At 45.2% G+C, this 25,417-nt stretch overlaps 1 protein-coding gene across 1 annotated transcript in view; it reads right to left on the reverse strand.

The window, feature by feature from the left end:
* LOC125284438 (neuronal PAS domain-containing protein 3) overlaps positions 1–25,417 on the reverse strand; it is a 274,366-nt gene that overhangs the window by 89,808 nt on the left and 159,141 nt on the right. The window contains 1 exon segment of the mRNA XM_048228381.1: positions 10,339–10,428. Within this exon segment, the coding sequence (XP_048084338.1) occupies positions 10,339–10,428 (90 nt within the window).

The following is a 25,417-nucleotide window of genomic DNA, read 5'->3' on the forward strand; positions in this document are numbered from 1 at the left end:
TCCGGAGATGCTTATCAGCCTGATCCGCCTTCAGACATTAATAACCGCCGGCAGACGTCTGGGACGAGAGTGCGCTGATGCCACTGATGATCTGACAGACTGGGGGTGGGGTTGGTGTGTGTGTGTGTGTGTGTGTGTGTGTTGGGGTTGGTTGGTAGGGATCAGGACAATGTGCTGATCAAAGTGAGCCTCTATGGCCAGAACAGGGATTGCTTTTAAAATGCACAATCACACCCTAATACAGTACATAAAGACAAGCTACATGCACCCTGGAAGCCCACAAAATACCTGACCATACCTGACCACACTTACACTATGTCCTAATAGGATCCGAGTGATCGTTTTGTATGTCTGTCTACACTGAATCCGTTAAATATGCCTTTTTATTGTGTCATGTTTCTCATTCAAAATAGCAGAGCAAAGCGAGCGACAGAAAGAAAATAGAAACAGGGCGTCCGGCAAAACTCGTCTCTCATAACGTTGCGTTGCATCGCGTTGCATTGCGTTGCATTGCGCTGCTCGCGTTGACACTCCAAGGACACTCCAATTGAAAACAATGTAATGAAACGGATTCTATTGCTATTGTTTGCTTGCATCACATCCTGTTGTTAGGACATAGTGTTACAGGTAACACTTGCAGGTGTGTGTTCTGTCCTCCATGTGAGAGGATTATGCAGTGCTGAGCAATAGAGTCTAAACACACCCAAAAACACACCCATCCTCTTTTTGGCCAGTAAAAAGGTTTACACATATTCACACTATTGTTACTAGTCAACAAATATTTTGCTCTCATGTACTGTATAGTTTCTTAACAACTACAGGTAGGTCTCCCTCCCTCTTTAATTTCACATGCACTGGTAAGTTGAGGGTGGATTCGTGACTGGAGATCCCCAGTATGTCAGTGTCGGTATTCCCAGAGAGTTCCAGTGTGATCAAATCTAACGGGTTGTGAGACTGTGAGCCGAAGGAGGGGAAAAGTCAGTTAAGCCTCACAGTGTCAATCCATACTGGAACCCTCAACGCCATGGAAGTCCAGCAAACAGGGCCGCAGCATCACGCTGTCATTTCCAATGAGAAGTGGAGGAGATTTGCATTGAAAAGAACTATTAGCACGGAGGGGAATTAGTATGCCCAGAGAACACAAGCCGTCTTCACAAATACTCAACCCCAACCACCAGGTGAGCTCTCAAATCAGGGCCGACCGATATTATGTCTCCGGGATTAGGTGAAGGATTAAATTATATCATATCTTATCAACTTTTCTTTTGAGAGCATCACACAGGCTCACACACACACACAACACACACACACACACACACACGCGCGCGCACTGCCTCTCTTTCTCTTTCTCACACACACACACACACACACACACACACACACACACACACACACACACACACACACACACACACACACACACACACACACAATGTATTGCAGCTGGTTAGGCTACACTGCAGATAACGCTGGAGTGTTCTCCTGTGCAAAGAGCCTGCCAATGTGTCACCTCATAAATTTTACTGACAAGAGGTTTTAAATCCCTTGTCTAGACTGACACTCCGCTCTGTCACAGCACACCCAGCCCAAAGCACTGGTGTACACATCCATTTATTTACTGTCTATCACACAATCTGCACTGCAGGCATTAAAGTAATGTATTACTAACATTATTAGAATGTAGACATTATAATAATGCATCAATAACACTGGCTTCTATTCCTATTCTACCTCTATGTGAGAGGGAGATGAAAGACTGAGGCATATGAAGACGCATGACAAGTTGGTATTTGGTGGTGTCTGTATTGAAATACTAAAACCCGCTGAACCCAAGGAGACTACTGAAGCTCAGAAAATACCATCGAAACTCCTGTGACCTTGACAACATGCTGCAAACCCATCTGTTCACCAGCTTCAACCCTCTCTCTCTGTCTCTCTCTCTCTCTCTCTCTCTCTCTCTCTCACACACACACACACACACACAGACACACTCCATTGGAACACACGCAGGACAGACACACACACACACACACACACACACAGACATTGGACACACACACACACACACACACACACACACACACACACACACGACACACACTCACACTCGGAGACACACAAACACACACACACACACACACACACACACACACACACACACACACACACACACACACACAGTTTTGCTTCCTATCTCTATCTCTCTGTGACTCTTTTTGTTCTTCCCTCTCTTTCTTGCCATGTCTCTTTCTCATACGCATTTCCTCTCAGGGATGGAACCCAATTTGCATGAACCTTCTATTTAAAAAAAAAAACTTCAGCAGAGTCTACAGCTGTCGGTCACAAGGACAAGGCTCCTCATTTCTCACGCGTCCAATGATCCCACACCTGTGTTGGCTTTCGGATCCAGTTTCGCTGATTCCCACCAGCCATCGCCGCATCCCCGCATTGTTTTGGGCCACATCAAGATGACGAGGCAGCAAAGTCCCGCGCTCCCCAAAGGACGTCGCCACTCGGAAACCTTTACACCAACAAAGATGGTGTTTGTGTGAGAGTATGTGTGTATGTGTAATGGGTGTGTGTGTGTGTGGGTGTGTGGGGGGGGTGGTACCCAGACAGCGCTGCCCTGCCGAGTACGATAAGGTCACCCTTGGGATTGCTGAGATTATCTCTGTCAAGCACTTGGACAGAGTGTAGTCAAATGATGCATCATGCAGTCATTTTCGGGGAATCAATTTCTTCACCAGGTCCCTATTTGCTTTTCAAAGTGCCCTTGTAGTTTTCTAGGAGCTGGGCATTTATCAATTTAAATGTTGTGAATTGCTAATGGTGTTTTTCTCTTTGCGCCGGTGTCAGGTCGCTGCGCTGGCATTCTCTTTGTCCATCCGCCTATCCTGCTAGTGTCATTGCACTGTGTGTCCACTCTGACAACTCCATCCCAAACACACACACACACACGCTAACACACAGAAATACACACACTCACACACACACACACACACACACAATTAATTTTATTCCTCTACCTGCCAGTTTACAGTTTTTTTTTCAACTGCTTACACACTAAATCTTTGCTTGTCACACACTTTCTAAACATGTCCTTTAAACATCATATCCCGACACCAAATCTAAAACCATACACTAATTCTCAGTGTTTGACTCCAGTTTTCAATTGACTAAAAACACATTTTGCAAACACCACACACAATTTTCTACCTAACACACAAAAATCTAACAGGAAGTAACTTGATTTTCGTTCTTCAAAACACAACCCATCAAAATGCTACACTAAATCACCAGTGCTTCACTTTCTCTTCACATGTGCAAACACTCTTTACTTTACTGAACACCATCCAAATCATTGCCTTAGTATAGGTCTATGAATAGATATATAGTTCTCTATATAGGTATAGACCCTTCAATCTGCTCCTAGAGATTTCGTTGAAATATTCAGAACCAATGCAGATACTTTAAAAAACAGAGAAAAACACATTTGTACAAATACAAATGTTCTACAAAAGAAATTTGTCTTTTTAATTCTTATTTTTGTTTGTCCCCATGTTACAGTACCATTAGCTCAATACATTTTTCTGTGCCTCCAGAAATGCCTTAGGAATGCTTACTGTAGAATTGTTTGTTTCTGCAGTTGAAAGGGTCTATAGGCCCATGAATACATACTGTACACCCACCTCCCCACCTCCCCCACACACAACACACACACACACACACACTTTTGTTTTGAAAAAAAAATCAGTGTTTTCAAACTCCATGTACATCTGGTGGTCACTGTATTCTTCTTTGTTTTTTTTCTGTTTTGTAAATCACTGTATTCACAAAGCAAATTATTTGGGGAAAAATTACTATTTTGGTTTCAATATCGCTTTGCATTTTTACGTGTATTTCAACTTCTCTTTGTTGATACTCGTAACTTTCACTTTTGTATGGAAATACATATAGAAAGCCTAAGACAGAAGAGCTTTAGGTTTTGAGCAACAGTGTGTACATGATGTATCCAAAATGTCATATTATGACAAAAGTGTTTGTAATGTGAGACAAATGTTTGCTTTAAACATGTGTTTTTGACATTTTGAATGTTGTGTGTCATTTTGCTGGAGATTTGGGGCATTTTGCATTTTGTGTGAGCAGTTGTGGGTTTTGTGTGTGGAGTTTTGAAAAATAGACACAGAGTTTTGAAAACGTGTGTAAACAATTGTAAAAAACTGTAACAGTATGAAACAAGGGATCGTCGTATAAAAGCTGACTGAACAATTTTCCATGCGAATAAACTTTTGCACAAACAATTATGAACAACCATTACAAGAACACCTAAAAACAATCCTTGTGATTTTACATACACTAACCACTACTTTTACAGTAACATACTCTACATTCACAACAGTACCCTCAGCCACACCCTTGCAAACAGCACTGAGGTAGGGGAATAAGACACAGAGCAGACAGTAATGTATGTACAGTAATAATGCCCGATGGTAGTGATGATGGGGGTGGAGTTCCATGGCGCCGTGACATGACGGGCTCCACCAGGCTGCTTCTCATTCCCTTCCCTGGCGCAGTGGTGGCGGGGTAGTGCCAGGGGCCAGAGGGCGCAGTGGAGGCGTCTCAATTAAACAGGGCCTTCCCCGCGCCCTCCGACGCCCAGCCACCCTGCTCACCCACCATGCAAATGCCCGACACTGCCAGAGCCACAACACCATAAATAAAAGAAGCCTTATTACCCATTTAGCAACACTTGGGAGCCAGGCCACTGAAGCGCTGCCTTATATATGTATGTATGTATGTGTGTGTGTGTGTGTGTGTGTGTGTGTGTGTGTGTGTGTGTGTGTGTGTGTGTGTGTGAGTGTGTGTGTGTGTGTGTGTGTGTGTGTGTGTGTGTGTGTGTGTGTGTGTGTGTGTGTGTGTGTCTGTGTGTATGTATGTGTGAGTGAATTGGAAATAACAATGAAACCATTAATGTTTTTTCTGTTCGGAAGATATAGATTCCTAGGCACCTAAGTAGCATGTGTTAGATTTGTTATTTACTGCCGAGGCATGCAAAGGATTTCACTGTAAATGCATTTAACACAGGTAATAATAAACTAACTATAATAATAATGTCTACTACAATGTCTCCTTTATAATACGGCAGTATGATGGGAAATGAAATGCTTTGGAAATTACTAGAAATGATGTGTAACACTTCCTTCAAAGCAAGAACAGAACAAGAAACAATATAGAACATCCACACAGTAAGTAAGTGAGTAAGTGAGTAAAGTGAGTAAGTGTGACAGTTAGTAAGAAAGTGAGTAAGCCCAGTGGGGGAAATGAACGAAAAGGCTCCAGCAACTAAACAAGTCTTGGTGGATAAAGAAGAGAGGGGAGAGAGGAGTGGAGAGCTGATCACCCAACAAAGATGTGACAAGGCGCTCAGTGTATTTATGCAAATGCATCACCACTGCCCATCTCGGCGCTGGCAGGGGAATAAGCAGTGGATGGGGATTTGGGAGGGGTATGAGAGCTTTTGGGGGCGGTCCCAAATGGCTCAGCATCCCAAATAGGGTGGTGTGTGGGGGGCGTTGGATGAGTGAGTTGGGGGGGGGGGGGGTTAAAGGAGGCAGGATTTCGCCTGGCTTTTAGATGGTTATGTGTAGTCCTCACTTCCCCGGCCACTTAAAGCCAAAGCAGATGTCTACATTCAATTCCAAAAGCACAATTGGAGAGGGGCTCTTTCTCTCCCTCTCCCTCCATCCCCTCGTCCTTCCCCTCCATTGCCTCCCCTGGGTGGGGGAATAGGTGCCGGAGGCAACCGGGTCGAACCTGGGGCCTCTTCCAGCAGAGAGGGATCGAAGGGCTTTGCCTCGTCGCGTGACAGAGGGACACTTTACTTGCAAACACACACATACACTCACACACACTCGCACACCCATGCACACAAGCGCACGACACACACACACACACACACACACACACACACATACACACACACACACACACACACACACACACACACACACACACACAGGGCCTGGAGAACTTCCAGTGCCATCATGCTGCCAGGGACTATGGCACACACACACTGATGTGTACACGCATACACGGACACACACAGAACAGATAGAGAGAGAGAGAGAGAGAGAGAGAGAGAGAGAGAGAGATGGAAAGAATGAGTGAGAGAAAGGAAATGAGGGGATACAGAACACACACACACACACACACACAACTAATTCACACACGCACACACAGTAAAACAAAACAGCGGACATGGCGGATGCCTCCGCCATATGGTGCATAATTCGCCTCAGCCTCCCTTTCCCTCTCTCTTCTCCCCTCTCCTTCTCTCTCTCTCTCTCTTCATCCCCCCATCCCCTCAGTCCGGTACAGTAGCATCCGTGCTTTCTGGGAACAGCCTGGTCCGGCTTTGAGACGCTGCCTGGAACGGCTGCTTAAAATTTCAGCCCTCGGAGGCAGACCAGGAGACTCAGATGCTGCCGGATTCCAGATGTATCAATTTCCTTGGATATCCAGTCCATGCGAGTGCATATGCTGCACTGGCAAGGGCTAGAGGAGTGGCGAAGTGTGGCCACCTTCCAGGAGCTAATATACTTTTGGCCGGAATAATGCAATTATTATTATTTTTTTCTCCCTCCCAGCTATCGGCCCTAAGCAGACAGAGCCATCTGTTGTACAAAAGCAAACATACACATCTCAATTACGGAACAGACAGGCGCGCAGTGGCCAGGACCACGCCTTGGAATCATTCACGCAGGGGGGGGTTCACACTCAAAGAGATACCCCAGCCTGTGAGGCTACTGTAGTCTGTTAATGTCGTGTGCGAGCAATCAACATGAAGATTATATATTTTGCACATAAGGGATATTGGATACTGACACGAATGGATACAAATGAAATGGTGGTGTTCAAAAGATCATATTTTAGCTACAAAAAGAGGTAGAGAGAGCTATCTATTTTCTGTGAAGAATTTGAAAGATGAACAGGTTTAAAAAAAAAAAAAAAGATGAAAAATGGCCACATATGCCCATTCAAATGCCGCATCTAGAAAAAATGATTGTGGGCATTTGCAAAACAAAACTATTGCTAAATGGCCATCTGTTTCATAGAATTACTGGCCACGCCATCCATCGATGCACCTACCGTTTAAACGAAACAAAAAAAAGCAGCCTGTAGGGTCTGTACTGAGAGCACAGATGCATCAGACCCCCTCCTCCCAGCATACACACACACAGTCCACACAGCTTAATCGGCTGCCACGTCGGGTAGCTGAGAAGGAGAAGTTGGGAGTCGGTGCGGGCGCTTGTACGCCATCGAGACGGCGGGATCCGCAGACACGAGCGCACGAGCAAGCACTCGGGCTAACAGCCTGTTCAGTGCACCACAAAACATTAATTCAACAACGGGGTGGTCAACAGCCCCTGAGGAAAAAGCAATTTACAGTCCTCCCTTCGCTCCATGAAGGAGAGAGAGGGGGGGGGAGAGGGAGAAATGGAAGGATAGAGATTTGAGAGAACTGGCAGGGCTTTTGGGCTTATGTAGCGGGAAAAAAAAGGGAGAAAAGGAACTTTCAAACAGAGTTTCATAAGTTTGGCAAAGGTCTTGCTGAGTGAAACATTGTGTACAGATCACTCAGGCTCCATCATGTCCTGTGTCAGGCTGTGGGACAACAGAGCTGAACACAATTGTGTGCCATTTATAATTATACACATCACATGTCATCTCAGCCAGAATCATCTGGGAAATGACAGCCGGTTTGCGTGTGGAGAAGATTCCATTAATTCTCACAAAATAAAACCGCAGGAGGGGCTGAGGAAAGAGTTAAAAATTGCTGATAAGATCGTTAAAGAGTGCTGCACTGCACCTATTTTGTAGACACATGGACACACACACACACACACACACACACACACACACGCAAGGCTGCTGAAAGCTGGGATGATTGAGCCGCCGAGCTGAAAGGTCAGCCGATCGACTGTGGCCCTACTTAATGGGGAGAGCATAACTCTGGCCCTGAATGTGTAATGGTCACATCATTAGCTGTTTGAATATCAGCCGCTCAAAGATGAGAGCTGGAGATACGGGACGAGAGATAAACTAAAAACCCGCTTCGTGTTAATGTCTCAGCGCTAACGCCGCTAATGGCTTCCGTCTGTGTGTGTGAGTGTGTGCATGTGTTTGTGCAGACATGTTAAGAGACGGGTTGAGTTGTCGTGGCACAAAAAAAAAACCTGAAACAAATCATTATTTACAGAGTACAAAGGAATAAAAGAGGATTTCACAAGGTTTGTTTTCCTTTGAGATCCAGCTGTCAGCTGTCATTCACCTTCTGCATGTCTCTTTTAGGGTAGGCCAGTATTATAATGTCAGGTGTCAACAATCAAATGCATCCAGATGACATGCCCTCGGCAAACTTCTAAAAACACGTATTCATAAAGGAGCAGAAAAAAATAATCAAAGTTTGACAGACAATTCCGTAACTTTTACGATAAAGAGTGGGAGCGGAAACCTTTCTGCAGGAAAGTGCTTTAATTACACTGTGAGTCTAACTAATGACTTCATTAACATTATGTTTGATATGCAGAAATTCCAGACGTTGTTTAAGGGGGTGAAAATCCGCTTACATCAATCTCCTTTAGATAGTCTGCCACCATAAAAATCATAACCTTGTCAATTTGTAAAGGCTTAAAAACTGATCTAATTAAAGTTGAAAATAATTAAGTATGTCATACACATTTTTTTCCGGTGCGTGTGTGAAGGGGGGAGTAGTCTATAGATTAGCAAGCAGAAAGGTTCACAGCAATTAAGACCATGGGGGTTCAAGAGTATCAGCAATACTGTATTAGATAACACAACTAAGTCGAACCAAAGACTGTACACGCAAATTATCTCCAAACTAACCTTCTGACTGCAGATAATACTACATGAAAAAGATAATAGCAACATATTTTTCTCAAAAGTTGTAGGGATGACTTAAGCAACTAATCAATTATTTGATAAAAATCATCAATCAATTAAAAAAACACTCCTCATTTAAATTTTCCGGTTGCTTGAGGAAAATAAAAAGTTCATTAGTTTGATGAATTTAGTGACGCAGATTTGACAGCAAATTCTGTGTGACGCCCTTCTCACGTTCTTTAGAGTTGACTCATTTTTTATTGTGTCCTGAAATAAGGTGCATCTTCAGCACCTGACGCATCAGAGAAGCGATAACTCTTCTGACGTTCTTATCCGTCTCATTCCAAACTGCATCAAACTCACGCCACTCGGAGCACTGGACGGGTGATCCTCATCGAAAGCAACAGCATCATTCTGGCATGTCAGCTGCCCGACTGGGACGGGCAGAAATCAAGCCTGTCACCGCCCCCGTCCACCTGCCGTCATGTGCCGCATTTCCGGCACGCTGCCAAACGATGGTGACAATGACAGTGCAAGGGGAGCCATGGCGACAGCACCATCATCAATGCAAAAACAAAAAAAACTAAACAAGGACGGGTGGTGTATCCAGTGTATGTGTGTGTGTGTGTGTGTGTGTGTGTGTGTATTATTGAAACATGTGTAGTATGTATATATATTTGTGGGTGTGTGTGTGTGTGCGCGCACATGTGTGTAGTATGTATATGTGTGTGTGTGTGTGTGTGTGTGTGTGTGTGTGTGTGTGTGTGTGTGTGTGTGTGTGTGTGTGTTGACAGCCAAAGCGACGTGGTCAGTGCCTAATCTCCTGTTAGCCCCGGAGATGGAGTGGCGCTGGACGGAGCCGTTATCCCTGCTCAAGGTCACCCTCTCTTCATCTGACCTTACCCATCACTCGCTTTATTGATATGTAGTGCCACTGGGCGCCGGCCAATGGGCGCGGTGAGGCAGGGAGTGTGTATGTGTGTGTGTGTGTGTGTGTGTGTGTGTGTGTGTGTGTGTGTGTGTGTGTGTATGTGTGTGTGTGTGTGTGTGTGTGTGTCTGTGGGTGTGTAAGTGAGAGTATGGGTGAGAGTATGTGTCTGTGTGAGTGTGTGTGTGTCTGCTCTGTGTTGTGTGTGTGTGTATGTGTGTGTGTGTGTGGGGGGGGGTGACAGTGTCAGCATCCCGATGAGGGAGACAGACCCCCCCGCTCTGATGAATATGCAGTGCGGGGAAAGGGCTGCGAATTAAACACGAGCCAGCAAGCTGATGGGATTTTAAATGAGCACTAATTTGTCTGAATCCTCCTCTGCACAGCGGCAGGGACGAGGGAGTGAGCCAGTGAATGCATAAAATAAATAAATAGGTAAATAATAATAATAAATAAAGAAGGAGAGGGGGAGAAGTAAACAGCACGGAACTCTCTGCGGTACTCACCTGTGAGAGGCCCAGGTATATGGACACCGTCTCTGAGATGTACAAAAATCTCCCCTCTTTGTTTAGTGCAAATACAAATCCATCCAGGGACTGGAGAGAGAGAGAGAGAGAGAGAGAGAGAGAGAGACAGAGAGAGAGAGCGAGAGAAGGGGGGGTGGAGAGAGAGAAGTGTCAGAGAAGCAGGAACAACAATTCTCTTTTTAAAAAAGAAAAAAAAAAACAGCAACATCCCATGAGTAGACCACTCTTGGTGATCATTCCAAATTTGAAAGTTTACACATCAATGAGCAAATAACACAAACATCAATTACAGAGAAAAAATAATAATAATAAACAACAAAACTGGGAATTCCACAAACACAAACATGCGTGCCGACGCCTAGTTAAAATGTCTAATTTACATGCCATCGCAACTTTAATTTATTCTTTCTCACCCTGTGTATTATACATACATAATGACAAGCAACCCCTACATAAATTTCACGACGTTCACTATAAAGCAATCGGAGGAGAGGCACTTGTGCACACCCCGTGGATCACGGCAGGACGCTCCGACTCCGGTCTCCAACAGGCAACAATTAAGGCCCGGAGGTCGGCGAGGTTAATTACATATTGTCCCCCGCCAACGCCAAGAACTGGCGGGGGCAGCAGAGGCGGGCACGGCGAGGCAAAGCGGAAGGGGTAAGTAACAAATGTACTGGAGGCGAGAGAAAAAAGAGCCGCCAAGCAGGAGAGAGAGAGAGAGAGAGAGAGAGAGATGGAGGGGGAGGGAGAGAGGGAAGGAGGGAGGGAGGGATGGAGAGAGAGAGAGGGAAGGATGGATGAGGAGAGAGGGCACAGAAGGGGAGGAGAGGAGTGAGGGAGAAAACAAGGCATTGTAGGCAATGTCACTGCCGATCTGATCACCTTTTTATGCAAAACAAAGGGGCTATGGCTGGCTGGCTGTTCAGATTGAGAGTATGTGTGTGTTTGTGAGTTTGTATGTGTGTAAATGCCTCTGTGTGTGTGTGTGTGTGTGTGTGTGTGTGTGTGTGTGTGTGTGTGTGTGTGTGTGTGTGTGTGTGTGTTTTTTAGCTCTCTATTTATTTGTGAGTTAAAAGCGGTGGCAGTGGCAGCTGGTGAGAGGAGAGTGGTCTCCACCCGCTGATAAAACAGGCAGGCCCGGGGCTATTTACAGCACACTGATACACGCCTGACAACCGACGCTCCTAGGGAGCAGAGCGCCACCTCCCCAAACACACACATCTGCCGACCCACAGTCCACACTACACACAGACACAGTACATCCTATGCATACGGTAATACACACTAACACTAATACACACTATGATAACTCCAGTCTAAACTAGATGTACCGCAGAGCGGTACAAAATATGGCAGCCGCCCAGTCCAGCACATGTTTTCCACAAAAATAAGTCACGCTGAAAGGCATATATGATTCTAACTGTCTCACTGAATTGCATTATGCACATTCAATTCTCACTGGTATCTGCTAGACAACAAGTACCAAAACATGATTAGTTCATATATTTCACATGTAATATACATTTTATACAACCCCACCCCCATCTTGCCTGTTCATAATTCTGAGAAATTCTTGAATTGTGTGCATGTGTGCGTGTACATGTTTATGTTTATGTGTGTGTGGGTGTGTGGGTGGGTGTGTGTGCTAGCATGTGCATGTGCTTGCGTGTTTGCCTGTTTATGTGCCTGTGTGTGTGCATGTGCATGCATGCGTATATATGTCTACTGTGTGAGTATGTGTCATAATGAGGGATTACTGTGAATGTATGTGTGTGCGCAGGTATCTGTTTATGCACATGTGTGCATATGGAATGGGTTTACATGACCCCTGGAGGCAAACATAATGAAAAAAAAATTGGTCATCCTAGGCCCCACGGTTCTCAAGATATTCACAGAAAACTGTGTCTGCCCTACCTCCTTCGGGGGTCCAGTCCAGGGGGGGCTACAGATCAAAACGAAAAACGATGGTTCCATGCTATCCACGTGGGGTTACATGCCCACCAAGTTTCGTGGTACCCGGTCTTTCAGTGTCTGGGAATCCTTGTTGGTGTACGGTCACTAAATGTACACATAAATTATTTTATTGTAAGGCCCCCCATGAACGAAAAGTCCACCTAAACTTGGCATGCATTCGAGGGTGTCATAATGATCCTATACTTTCAATTTCGTGCAGTTTTGACCATGTCAGCCAGAGATATTGTGATGAAAAACACCTAATGTTTTGTTTTTTTTTAATTTTTAACTAGGTGGCGCTATACATGAAATAAGTGGTAATGGGATAGGTTGACATGCCCCTTAAGACCAACATACAAAAAAGGTGGACCTCCTAGGCCCCACGGTTCTCGAGATATTCACAGAAAACTATCTCCGCCACCTACAGGCCAGTTGGTGGTAAAATAAATTAATTTATTGTGTGGCCCCCATGAACGGAATTCCACCTAAACTTGGCATGCATTCAGAGGGTGTCATAATGATCCTACACTTCCAATTTCGTGCAGTTTTGACTATGTTAGGTCACAGATACCTGCGATTACAACACCTCATTTTTACTTTTTTGTGTTTAACTAGGTGGCGCTATACATGAAATGAGTGGTTATGGAATGGGTTGGCATGTAATCCATGTGGGGTTACATGCCCACCAAGTTTCGTATACCCCGGTCTTACAGTGTCCCGGAAATCCTTGACAGAAATTTGGACATGCGAAAAAAAAAAAAAAAAAATCTGACTAAACCTATATGACCGCCGCTTCGCTGCGCGGCGGTCATAATAATCACCACGTCACATACTAAAACTACTTCACTACATGCTGCATATGTCCATAGTACGTACTACGTGCCACAAAATGCACACTATTGACAATACATACTGTACATGTACTTGTGTACAATGTTACACACCTTAGATATCAGTACAAAATACACTAAACAACTGTGAACTACTTGCTACACCCACAGGGCATAATATAGATCATTAAGACAGGCAGACTACTCAAATGAATGAAACAGTTTTACTAGCTACTAGCTAAATACTACCTTTTGACCTACTAAACTCCATCACACACACTGTGCACTACTGCATACTGCATTACTGCATTGGCCAAACAACATGGCGCCCTTCACTCCATTGTACTTTCACTAGACTGCATCTCCTACTGTAACACACATTCTGTTGCTGACACAGTGCTAGCAGCAACACCGAAACCCAAGCAGCAGAAAGAAACACAGACAGACATAAAGACAGAGAACAGCCTAAGGACCTACATCCCACGCCAAGGAAGAAGTGTGCATTTCCTATGAATGTATGAAATGCTGGGATTCTTCAGCTGTCCCCTAGATACCTAGGAATGTGAAGCTAAAAAAATGTGGGGGAAAATATATATTCCTTCACCTGTAAAAGCACCAGGAGAAAGTGGTTTGTTTGGTTTAAGCTTTCTCTCATAGCTTTAGGCCATGGAGAGCTTTCTTCCCCCAGTGGATGTATCTGACAGCATATGGAGAAGCATAGCTTGTAGTCCGGCTCACAGAGTATAAACATGAGAAACAGCACTTACTGGGGACTGGAACTGCAAAGGGCAGAATATTGAACTGGTCTTAAAGGGACACCAGGCAAGCCTGATGCTTTTTCTCTACGAAACTCCCCCTCGCTCGGTCTGAAGCTCTTTTCCATTTTTTTTTTGGCCTTCCAATCAAGGGTTTTTGCTGCTTCTTCGCCTGCTCTGCCATTATACACACGTTTGCAACAATCTCTAGCGTTTCGTTAGCCTGCCTCTGTGCTGTAAACTGATCCTGCTTCAGTCGGCGGGTAGGATACACCGAACTTGCAAGTGGGATATTCTTTCTACAGGCAGTAGGGGCGGGCGAGAGAGCCTTCATTCGCCCCGTAATGAGTCATTTAACCATATACCGACTTACGAAGATGATTAATTAACACGAAAACGTTGGCTGGTGTCCCTTTAAGAGGTTACCAGGTGTCTAGTATTATATGCACCAGGCTCACAAAAAAGATCCTTTATCTGATATTAGTGAGAAAGCCAAACGCTGGATGAGAGAGTGTTTTAGCAGAGCAATCAGCCTACGGCTCAATCGTCTCTCCCTTCAGAGAGCAGAGCCTGTTGTTTAGATCATTAACACTGAGATAATTACACCTGGAAGGGGCCTAATCTATCCCATATATCCACCTGCATTTTTTTCTTTTTTTTTTCTCTCTCTCTCACTTTCGTTTTCTCTCTCTCTCTGCCACTTCATCTGTTCACCTCCTCTGGGAGTCCACCTCTTGCCTCCCAGCCGTCCCAGCGGTGACGTCCCGTGCCAGCCGCGACCGCATGTGTGTGTGTGTGTGTGTGTGTGTGTGTGTGTGTGTGTGTGTGGTGTCACAGTGTGAGTGTCTGCGTGTGGGTGTTCAAGTGTGGATGAGTGTATGTGTGAGAGTATCTGAGCATCGATGTGCATGTGTGTGTGTGTGTGTGTGTGTGTGTGTGTGTGTGTGTGTGTGTGTGTATGTGAGTGCATGTGTCTGTGTGTTGGTCAGTATGTGTGTGTGTGTGTCTGTGTGTGTGTGCCTCCCTCCCCCCTCTTGTCTCCCCAAAGACCTCTCCCTGGCTGTCAGCTCAAGGCCCCTGCAGTCACCTCTCTCCTCCCTCCAATCATCTCCCCCTGTTGGGATGCTCCATGCCGCCCCCCCCCTCCCCCCCTTCTCCTCCCCCCAGCTGCCCCAGGAGGCAGCTCCTCTGCTCACCTCCACTCTCCTCCCCTCTCCTCTCCCCGTCTCTATCCTCTCCTCCTTCTCCTCGCCTCCACCCGTGATGAACGGCTTCTGTTTACGGGGTAACCACTGTGTAAAGTGCACTATAAATCACGGCAGAGACAAACTTCGGCGGGAGAAATGTGCTACATTAAGATGGGCTTTTTATGTCATTTATTTAAAACAGTCAAGTCCAAGCACCGTACCACTCCACCCAGCCTCTTGCCTTCCCTTCTCTCATTTCCACAACCCTCTTTTCTCTCCCCTCTCTCCCCCCATTCCCTAAGTCCTTAACAGCGGGTCCCTCCACTGCCATCTCTGGCAGTTGAGACACGGGGGGTCCTGAACCCAACATCCAGATCCGGATCTCGATAGCATCACATCTGCACACGTTCTGGCCACAGACGTGCGAGTGCAGGCAAACTCCTGACAGTCTGGTTGCGCGGGGCAACCTACACACAAACAAAGTATACACATTCTACTGCTGCACCTGCTGTCAGGGAAGCCACAGAACCACGGCAACAAGGTGATGGAGAGCTTGTTTTTTTCTACACTTAATGGTTGACAGAGAAACTGTCTGAATTCATTTGAAAAAGGAATTTATTTCCACTTCCCAGCTCTTTGGCTATATACTGTAATTACAAAGTGCACTTTTTTATTTATTTTCCATTCTTTTTTCATGTAAAGTTTCTGTCTGTTTGAAATTGCTTGTGAATTCATTTCAAGAGAGAGATAGAACGAGAGAAAAATAAATGCAGGCATCAAAACCTGACCACCTTAGGAAATAACGACACCTGATTTCCTCAGTCTAGGAAAAAAAAACCATTACATCAAAATGAAGAGCTCTCTCTCTCTCTCTCTCTCTCTCTATCTCCTTCTCTCTCTCTCTTTCTCCACGTCACTGTTTTTTTTAAAGTAGAGGACAAATATGCTTGCAATGAAGCAATGAAGGACACGCGATGGCCAACATCAATCTGTGCTGTGGCCTGGCCAGATCACCCACCCCTCCATATTAACACACCCAGCGGAGGCCGCTGTGATGAGCCTCATTGACTATTAACATATCATTAACTATTAGGTCAGACAAAATGGAGTGCGGCAGGGAGACGCTGGGCAGCTGGTGGATGCTGGGGAGGTGAGGTTGGGGGAGACCACATGTTCAGAGGCAGTCTCACTCTTCTCGTGGCAAGCACAGACTCAAACGCAAAACACACATAAATTACACAGACACACGCACACACACCCACACACATTCACGCGTAACCTTCCTGCCAACATTTTGTTCCATTTTGGCTGGCCTCTCAGGGTGTCCACAGCTGTTAATAGCTAAAGTAGCACTGGCAAAAAAGGAGGGTTTTCCTGCTACAATTACACACACAAGCCTGCACACACACACACACACACACACACACACACACACACACACACACACACACACACACACACACACATACACACACACACACACACACACACACACACACACACACATACACACACACAAACACACACACACACCCACACACATACACACACACATACACTTATACAGTATGTCTGAGCAGGACATGTCTGCTCAGACATACTGAAAATGAAAAGATGACTGCTGTTAGCATGTTACTGTAAAGCTCTTGGCCAGACCAATTATTCTGGGGATGAACCAGAGACATAAAGCAGACCTCTGCCACAGCATCGCTGATCGCTCCTGCATTACCCAAACGCATTTACAATATTACAGTTTGACATTACAGATAGAATTTGAACCGTCTTGGAGGGGGGAGGGAAAGTAAGAAAAAAGAGAATGATGTGGGGAGAGAATAGGAGCGACTAAGCTGGAGAGACTGACACAAAGAGAGATAGAGAGAGATAGAGAGAGAATGAGAGAAAGAGGAGAGGGAGTGGATAAGTGGGAGAAGTGAACAGGAGGAGGAGAGGTGGTTAAGATAAAGATCTTATCCGAACTTCTAAATTGCCAGGGGAGCCGACGAGAAATATTTTTCATTGAAGTCAATTTTGAAGCTGACAAGCCATGTAGAAATGTGCAAATATGGCTGCCGCCAATTGATTTATTTATCCAGGGCTGCTACTCAGGGGACGCTTCGATCACTCATCTTATCCCTCACTACTGAGACCTCCTCCAAACACACTTGTATTCATTGTGCCGTACATCCCCCCCACACACACACCCTCCAGGAACCCCCCATCCTATAAAGAAAACAAAGAATGTGTGTGCTGATTATGACACATTTATTGGCCCCTGTTTAGACCCCGTGCAACCCCCCAACACACACTCACACACACACACACACACACACACACACACACACACACACACACACACACACACACACACACACACACACACACACACACGCACACACTTCACCAGGCATTGCTTTTAAAATCCACCCTATGTCTCCGATCAATCTCCACCTAGCAGTGGCGGCCCGGAGCCCTGGAGCCCTGGCCGACCTCACCGCCTCCTCTCTCCCCGACACGTGTAGCGCTTTACAAGCCATTCCGCTGGACACAGACGAGGGTTCAGCGGCTCCACAGGCAGGAGGAAAGGGACCTAATCATGATAATTTGATGTCTCCTTGTTACCGAGGTGACAGACTACTACTGTATATAGGAATCTATAGCAAGGATACAAGGATACAATGATACAATGAAATACAAGGAACATATAGGAAGGATAGAAAGCACAACCTAATACTTCATCTGTCAAATCGATAAAGATACCATCATTTGATTTCACCTCATCCTTGATCATTGTGCACTTTAAAAACAGAGTAAAAGACTAAAAATAGTGTACTCAACATAACCCACTCGATAAATATTGCTGTGACTGAGTTGGGTTTTCTGAATGTTTACTGTGTAACTATACTAATCAGACCATGCCTCCAGTAATTATGTGCATATGTGGACCACTACGCATGCTACTGGTATCAGCACTGCTCTTCTAGAGCCCTGCCTAACTAACCCTGCTGCACAGGGCAGAGTGTTGATACTCTGAAGCTGAATGAGCCAGGGACACTGGGGAGGGAATATGGCTGAAATAGGGAGAGAGAGAGGGGGGGGGGGAGAGAGGGGAGAGAGAGAGAGAGAGAGAGGAGAGGGAGAGAGAGAGAGAGAGAGAGAGAGAGAGAGAGAGAGAGAAAGGAAGAGAGAGAGAGGGAAGGGGGAGAGAAAGAGAGAGGGAGGGAGAGGGAGGGAGGGGAGAGGGAGGGAGATGCTATAGCGTCTACTCAGCCTTAGTGAGTGTCAGTGCACTGGAAAGTTCCTCCGGGTGACTGGCCAACAATATTGTCTCTACCTTCCCGTGTGTGTGGATTTAATTAAGTGATAACAGTCACCTTGGGGTGATGGCACAAGACAATAATATCTTGGTTAAGAGAAAATGCTGAGGTGACCAGTCTGGTCAAATTATCTCTGCAGAGAACCAACAACACCCCCCCCACCCCCCGTCACTCTGTACCTGCTCTGCTCTACCTTAAACACACACCACACACACACAGAGAGAGAGAGAGAGAGAGAGAGAGAGAGAGAGAGAGAGAGAGAGAGAGAGAGAGAGAGAGAGAGAGAGAGAGAGAGAGAGAAGAGAGAGAGAGAGAGAGAGAGAGACACACACACAAACACACAGAGAGAGAGAGAGAGAGACACACACACACACACAAACATACACACACACACACACACACACACACACACAGACACACGTGTACATGCATGTACTGTATGGGCAAACACATAATGTGTAGACAATAAAAATAGTCACACAAACACACACACTCTCTCTCTCTCTCTCTCTCTCTCTCTCACACACACAAACATACACACACACACACTCACACACACACACACACACACACACACACACACACACACACACACACACACACACACACACACACACACATTCTCTGCCCCCCCTTCTCTCTCTCACACACACACACACACACACACACACTCTCTCACACACTCTCTCTCTCTCTCTCTCTCTCTCTCTCTCTCTCACACACACACACACACACAAACACACACACACTCACACACATACAAACACACAGCCACAGCCACACACACACACACACACACACACACACACACACACACACAGTACACACACATACACCTTTCGGCAGGTAGGATTTAGGCACAGGAGAGGGGGTAGAGGAAATATTCTAAATTTTAATCTGGGGGTTATATGGGATTTAACACCATCCTAAGAGGATTAATTATAATTTGAATGCTTATGTGTTTAAACAGAGGCTTAATAGAGTGATGCCCACACAAACAAACACAGGGGCTGCTGACACACACACACACACACACACACACACACACACACACACACACACACAGACACACACACACACACACACACACACACACACACACACACACACACACACACACACATACACAAACACACAGACACACACTGAGAGGTTAAATACATAACCCATGTCTTGACGAACCCTGTGGCTTGTGTAGGTCATTTGACCTTCAAATGAAATACATACAGCTTTGCCGGGAAAAAAATCACAGCCAGAGTTGTGAAAAGAAGGAAGATTTTGTCCGTGATTGAATGCAAAGATCTGCAATCTCTTTAATAATAACTCTGATCCCAGCATCTTAGTACTAAAACAACATGGTAAAGACTACAAAGCCATATGGCACTGATAGATTTGCAAATCTATAAACTACATTGAGGTAATTGTTTTGTATAATGAGATAACAATAGTGTACAGTACAGGCCATTATATGACCTTATCTAATTCACAAATGAAGTCTTCAGACATCCCTTAATCACATAGTAACTAACCAAATAAATGAATGTTATCTTAAAAAAAAGGTGATATTCAGTCAACAACCTGTGGAGAGCTCTGGTGAGAGGTCTGTTTTTGAAAATCAAAGTCAATCCAAAAAATTTTGTTCAGTAAGATTTTTTTTTCAAGTAGATAAATCCAGTAAAAATACAACCTTAATATGAATGCACTCTGTAACCCCTCCCCCTTCTCCATTTAAAAAAAAATAAAAATGTTGATCACAAAAAAATATGAATGTATTCACCTTTTTAACTATTTTATTTATTAGTATTAGATATGCATGCTCAAAAACAGACTACCGAGATATGTTTTTTTTTTTTTCCAGGTACCCAAGGCCATAGAAACAGCACAATTGTTGGCTTTGAGGACCCGCAAACCTGACTGCATAGAAATTCAAAATACAGAAATGGCTAATGCTATAACCATCAGCAAACAAAACCCGCCTCTGGTGCAAAAAAGACACACACACACACACACACACACACACACACACACACAACGTTACACGCAAGAAACTCAGCAATGCCTCTCAAGAAATCACACAGGGCCTGACCACCACATTCTAATTATGCTAATTGCCTCAATGCCCTTGCTTTATTTATGCATGTTGGGTAAGATAAATACGAGGAAATTGCTTTGGATCTAACTGTATTCATTTCAGAATGCAAACTAGCCCCCTGTTTGTTATGAGATTGCTGATCTGTTTACCTCCTGAAATACTGCAGGTAATTGCAATTTTGATTATACATTTCTTTTTCTGTGCGGGGGTCCCAGGACTGTGGCTGTCTGTAGTTTTTATAATTAAATGCTTTTGTTATATTTAAAGGCACTAAATGGGAGGAAACACTGCACACATTAGAATATTTCACATGCAAGGCCAAATCTACAGCTCCAGGGATGGAGAGGAGGAAAGATCACAGTGAAGAACTGCTGGACTTCAGTGAACCTTGGTTTTCATGGCTTTTGTTGTTGATGTTTTTGTGTTGTTTATGTGTGTGTGTGTGTGTGTGTGTGTGTGTGTGTGTGTGTGTGACACAATCTTGTGTGTGTGAGAGACAATGCTTGTGAGAGAGAGAGAGAGAGAGAGAGAGAGAGAGAGAGAGAGAAAGAGAAAGAGAGAGGAAATAGATAGATTCCTTGGGAAGAAAGATAAATAAATAATGAGAGCCAGTATCCCAGAATTCAGAACAGAGGGAAGAAGAAAAATAAGGCGGATAAAAAAAAGAAAAGATGAGAAAAGAAAAGATGAGAAAAGAAAAGAAAAGGAAAGATGAGAAAAGAAAAGACAGAAAGAAGAAGAAAGAAAACGAAAGACAGGGAGGATCAACATTCTGAAGGGCTTGAAGGAGGGAGGTAGGATGGCGGTTCTGGACTCTGCCCAGGCCGTCGACAGATGTCCACATTTCCTGTGGAATCTGCCTCGCCATATGTGTTCCTGACATGGCAGTCATCTTGCACAGGAAGCCCTGGACGTCTGCTGCTGTCACGCTTACATACTGTACGGTCGGATCAGCCCCATATACCAAAGCCAACTGTGGTTGCCTCTGCAAAAACGCTGCCTGCCAGAGTGTTGTCAAGCTTTCACTTCCTCAGTGACTGCCGTCATGTTACAGCAGAGAAAAATCAAAGGCCCTTAGCTGCCTGAGAGTGGGGACAAGTTCTCGACACATTGTTTAAAAATATATGGTATGTATGGTAAAAAGATATGGCAAGGCCAGATGATAATAAGATCAGAGATGTATCATCTCACAATCTCACCCTAATATACCGTACAACTGTCAATAAGAATTCAAAAGGGATTATCATCCGAATTCACATGAATGATAATCTCTTTCCTGCTCTTAAATTCTGCATTTTAATTAAATATGTATTATAATACGCGCCACAAAAAGCTAAATAATCCATTCTCCATGCATAGTAAATTCCGCCTATGTGCATAACAGATACCAGTCTGGTAGCGTAGCCTATCCTTGAGCGCTGATGAGGCTGTTAAAGAGGAGGAAGGAAATGAAAAGGAAATAAACCCCCCTCTGCTCTCTAAGCAATCGGGAGTTGTGCGAGTTGGTCCTCAACCTCTCCCCATCTACTTAAAATGACTAGTGATGCTGCGAGAAGTCTGGCCACATCATTACGACAGGCTCATTTTTTTAATGATCGGCGGCAGGCGATGGGGGCTAAAGTGCTTCGGCTCAGCGGTGGTCGTCATCAAGGCCTATGGATTGCGCCAGGGATTATAATGGGCAACGCTTTTACCCCCCTGAGCGTCGGCTCTGATCAATACATGGATTCCTTCTCACACCTTAATGACCATTAGATCTCGCTTTTCAAAGGTGAGGTATTCCTACAATAGGTGATGCATGGATCCTGGTTACATTTGACCCACAGCAAAATTATAGATTGCGAGGGAATGGTGCGTGTGTGTGTGTGTGTGTGTGTGTGTGTGTGTGTGTGTGGGGGTGGGGGGGGGGCTGCACGCTGAACGGAGGAGGGCACACTCCTGGTGGTGCCGCTGAAAATGCATTTTGAATTGAACTGAATGAGAGGCTCTGTGACAATGACTCACTTTGGATGTGATTGTCAGGCTTTGTGCAGCGGTGGGATATCCAGACAAGCTATTCTGAACAGCAGTGACTCAGAGCTGATGTCAGTATGAACAAGAGGAAGACAGTGGTACACAATCAGAGATCAGTCTAGAATACATAAACTACAGGTCCAAAGTGGTCTAGGTGAACCAACAAACAGATGGATGTTTATACAAGTAATATAATAACAATTTATCAGAGGATTGTATTGAAATGCACAGGATTAAATTACATATACATATATACTGTACATGAAGACATCTGATGTTTTCAGACATTATGGGGGTTTAAATGTGCAGTCTACTCGCTACCAGGCTGCTGGATTTATACATTCCTACATATTCCTACATATTTCTGTGAAGGTTAAGATGCTCCTGAAAAATGACTACATTTAATTTACATTTAATTTAACCCCATTTTAATAAAACAAACTGTATTTGCTTAATCTGAGTGTGTGTGTGTGTGTGTGTGTGTGTGTGTGTGTGTGTGTGCGCGTGCACGTGTATGTCTTTTTCCCCCCAGTCCGAGGAGGCAGATGAATTCATTCTCATGCTTATCTCATTAACTTTACAATTCAGTGGCATTACCATTTAAAGGAAGAGATGGCCGAGGAGAAAAGAGCAGGAGGGCCTTTTTGTGCCGAGCCCTGTGTTCCACCGCTCGCGCTAGACAGGCGTGTTGATTTATTTATTGTACTCGAGCGATCGCGTCTTATGTGCGGGGAACAAATGTTCCGGCCGCTGGAGTCTCCATTGACAAGCCCTTTGTATCCCGCAGTAAAAAATGAGCCACTTACTTACAATACATCCATAGGAAATCAGACGCAAAAAGAATCGGAATGGGAAGTGTTCCCGGAGGTGGAGATTCTGTTGAACAGAGGGGCGGTGTGTGGGGTGGGCGGTGTGGGGTGGTGCGGGCGGTGTGGGGTGGGTGGTGTGGTGCGGGTGGTTGGGGGGTGGGGGCTTGCGGGAGAGTGCCGTCGGTCGGGGAAGAAGGAGGAGAAGAAGAAGAGAGAGGAGGGGGGGGGATCAATAGAGAACAACTCCCTTTTCTTTTGTGGGAACTTAAGATTCAGCAAAAGTTTTGTCTGGGGAACTGATGTGGGCAGAGGCATGTAAGGATAGTGGGGAGTGGTGGGGGTGGTGGTGTGTGTGTGTGTGTGTGTGTGTGTGTGTGTATGTGTGTGTGTGTGTGTGTGTGCAAGCGTGGTGTGTGCCTGTGTGTATGGGGAGATGTGAAGGGGTGTGGGGTTTGAAACGTGCATTAATCATTCCAACAAGTCGCGCGCTCCTTTAATGCAATGACTCTTGGGCTGGCCAGCCACCCCCCCCTCCCTTCCCTCCACAGGGCCGGCCTGTAAAGCCTATCACTCAGTCGGCCTGCCAACAGAGCCGCGGAGCCCCCAAGGCCCCCGATAAGCAATCGCCCAGGCCCCCATATTTTTTTAAATCACTGTGGCCACATTAGGCTGAAAAGAGGAGCTGGGGGACAGCTGAACAGTGTCGGCGAGTAAAGTGTGTGTGTGTGTGTGTGTACTGTGTGTGTGTGTGTGTGTGTGTGTGTGTGTGTGTGTGTGTGTGTGTGTGTGTGTGTGTGTGTGTGTGTGAATCTTTGGTGAAGAAAAGGGGAATGGTTCACAGCGTCCAGAGCAAAGATGCTTATCGCGTGGCACTAAAGAAGACATCTGTCTTTTGTCCAGGTCGCCCTTGACACATCCTTAAGGAGGAGACAGTCTTGCACTCGTCTTTGTTTTGAGGAGCTCTCACACCTCAGCATGTCTTATGTGGGCTCCACCTACGGCCCTGCTTCTGATGGAGATCCCACACACAGACACTCCATCCTTCTATCCCCTTTTCTGTCCTCTTTCTTGAATCCCTCAGTGTAGGGGTGGACTACTACATTTCTCTTGCAAGTCCACCCCTACACTGAGGGATTCAGCACTGGAGTCTCACTGCAGGGGCTTCATATGAAGATACCACTTGAATAGACTTGAATTTCCCCTGGGGATCAATAAAGTATCTATCTATCTATCTATCTATCTATCTATCTATCTATCTATCTATCTACTATACTCTTATCGGTCAGGGCTGCTTTCGCACCCATATCAACAATCATCCCCATTTCACAAGCCAGAGTGCGCTTGAAACTAAGACAGGGGGTGTTTTAGCTGGAATAATGACTTAGACACAATTTAAGTGAATGTACAAAGATGAATGTCCAACAAGAGTCAAATGTAATTTGATGTCAGTCTCAATGTGGATTTCACCTCTATCAGATCTCTCAGCAAGATGAAAAACACATGACACAGACTGTTGTAAATAACTCTGAAATGTACGTTATGGAACTGACCCCCTTTTCCTTGGCGTTTGGTATTTAGAGCAACATACTTAGAGTTATGTGTTTCCTTCGCATGACTTTCACGCTGCATGGTCTTGCAAACATTTGATCTCTCAAACGTCTCGTTGAGCAAGTTACTACGGCATGTTAGGGTACACTGAGGGCTGTTTGTGGCAACAACAACTGCAACGAACGTAAGAAATATTCGGCAAACAGCTTTGCCCGTACTGATAGTCTTTATGGGGCAGATACCGAGCTCTGGTTGGGAAGCATATGGATATTTATGGCCTTTCCCCCCTCCGAGAACACTGTTAGAGCCACAATAATTACCCCCAAAGCCACGTTAGGAGACCATAAGCCCAGTCGTAAAAGCCCTGACGCGTGGCACCAGCACCTGCCCTGCGGGAGAATGCAGCAGGAAGAAAAAAACAACAAATAAATAAACCTAAACAATGAATGCACGTTTTACATGTTGTTGTTGTTGTTGTTGTTGTTTACATGGTGTCTGCATGTCTGGATCTTGTAAACGGAAAATACGCACCTACTGTATTGGCGCTTCCCACC

This window comes from Alosa alosa, chromosome 19 (genome assembly GCF_017589495.1).
Source record: "Alosa alosa isolate M-15738 ecotype Scorff River chromosome 19, AALO_Geno_1.1, whole genome shotgun sequence".
Taxonomy (NCBI): Eukaryota; Metazoa; Chordata; class Actinopteri; order Clupeiformes; family Clupeidae; genus Alosa; species Alosa alosa.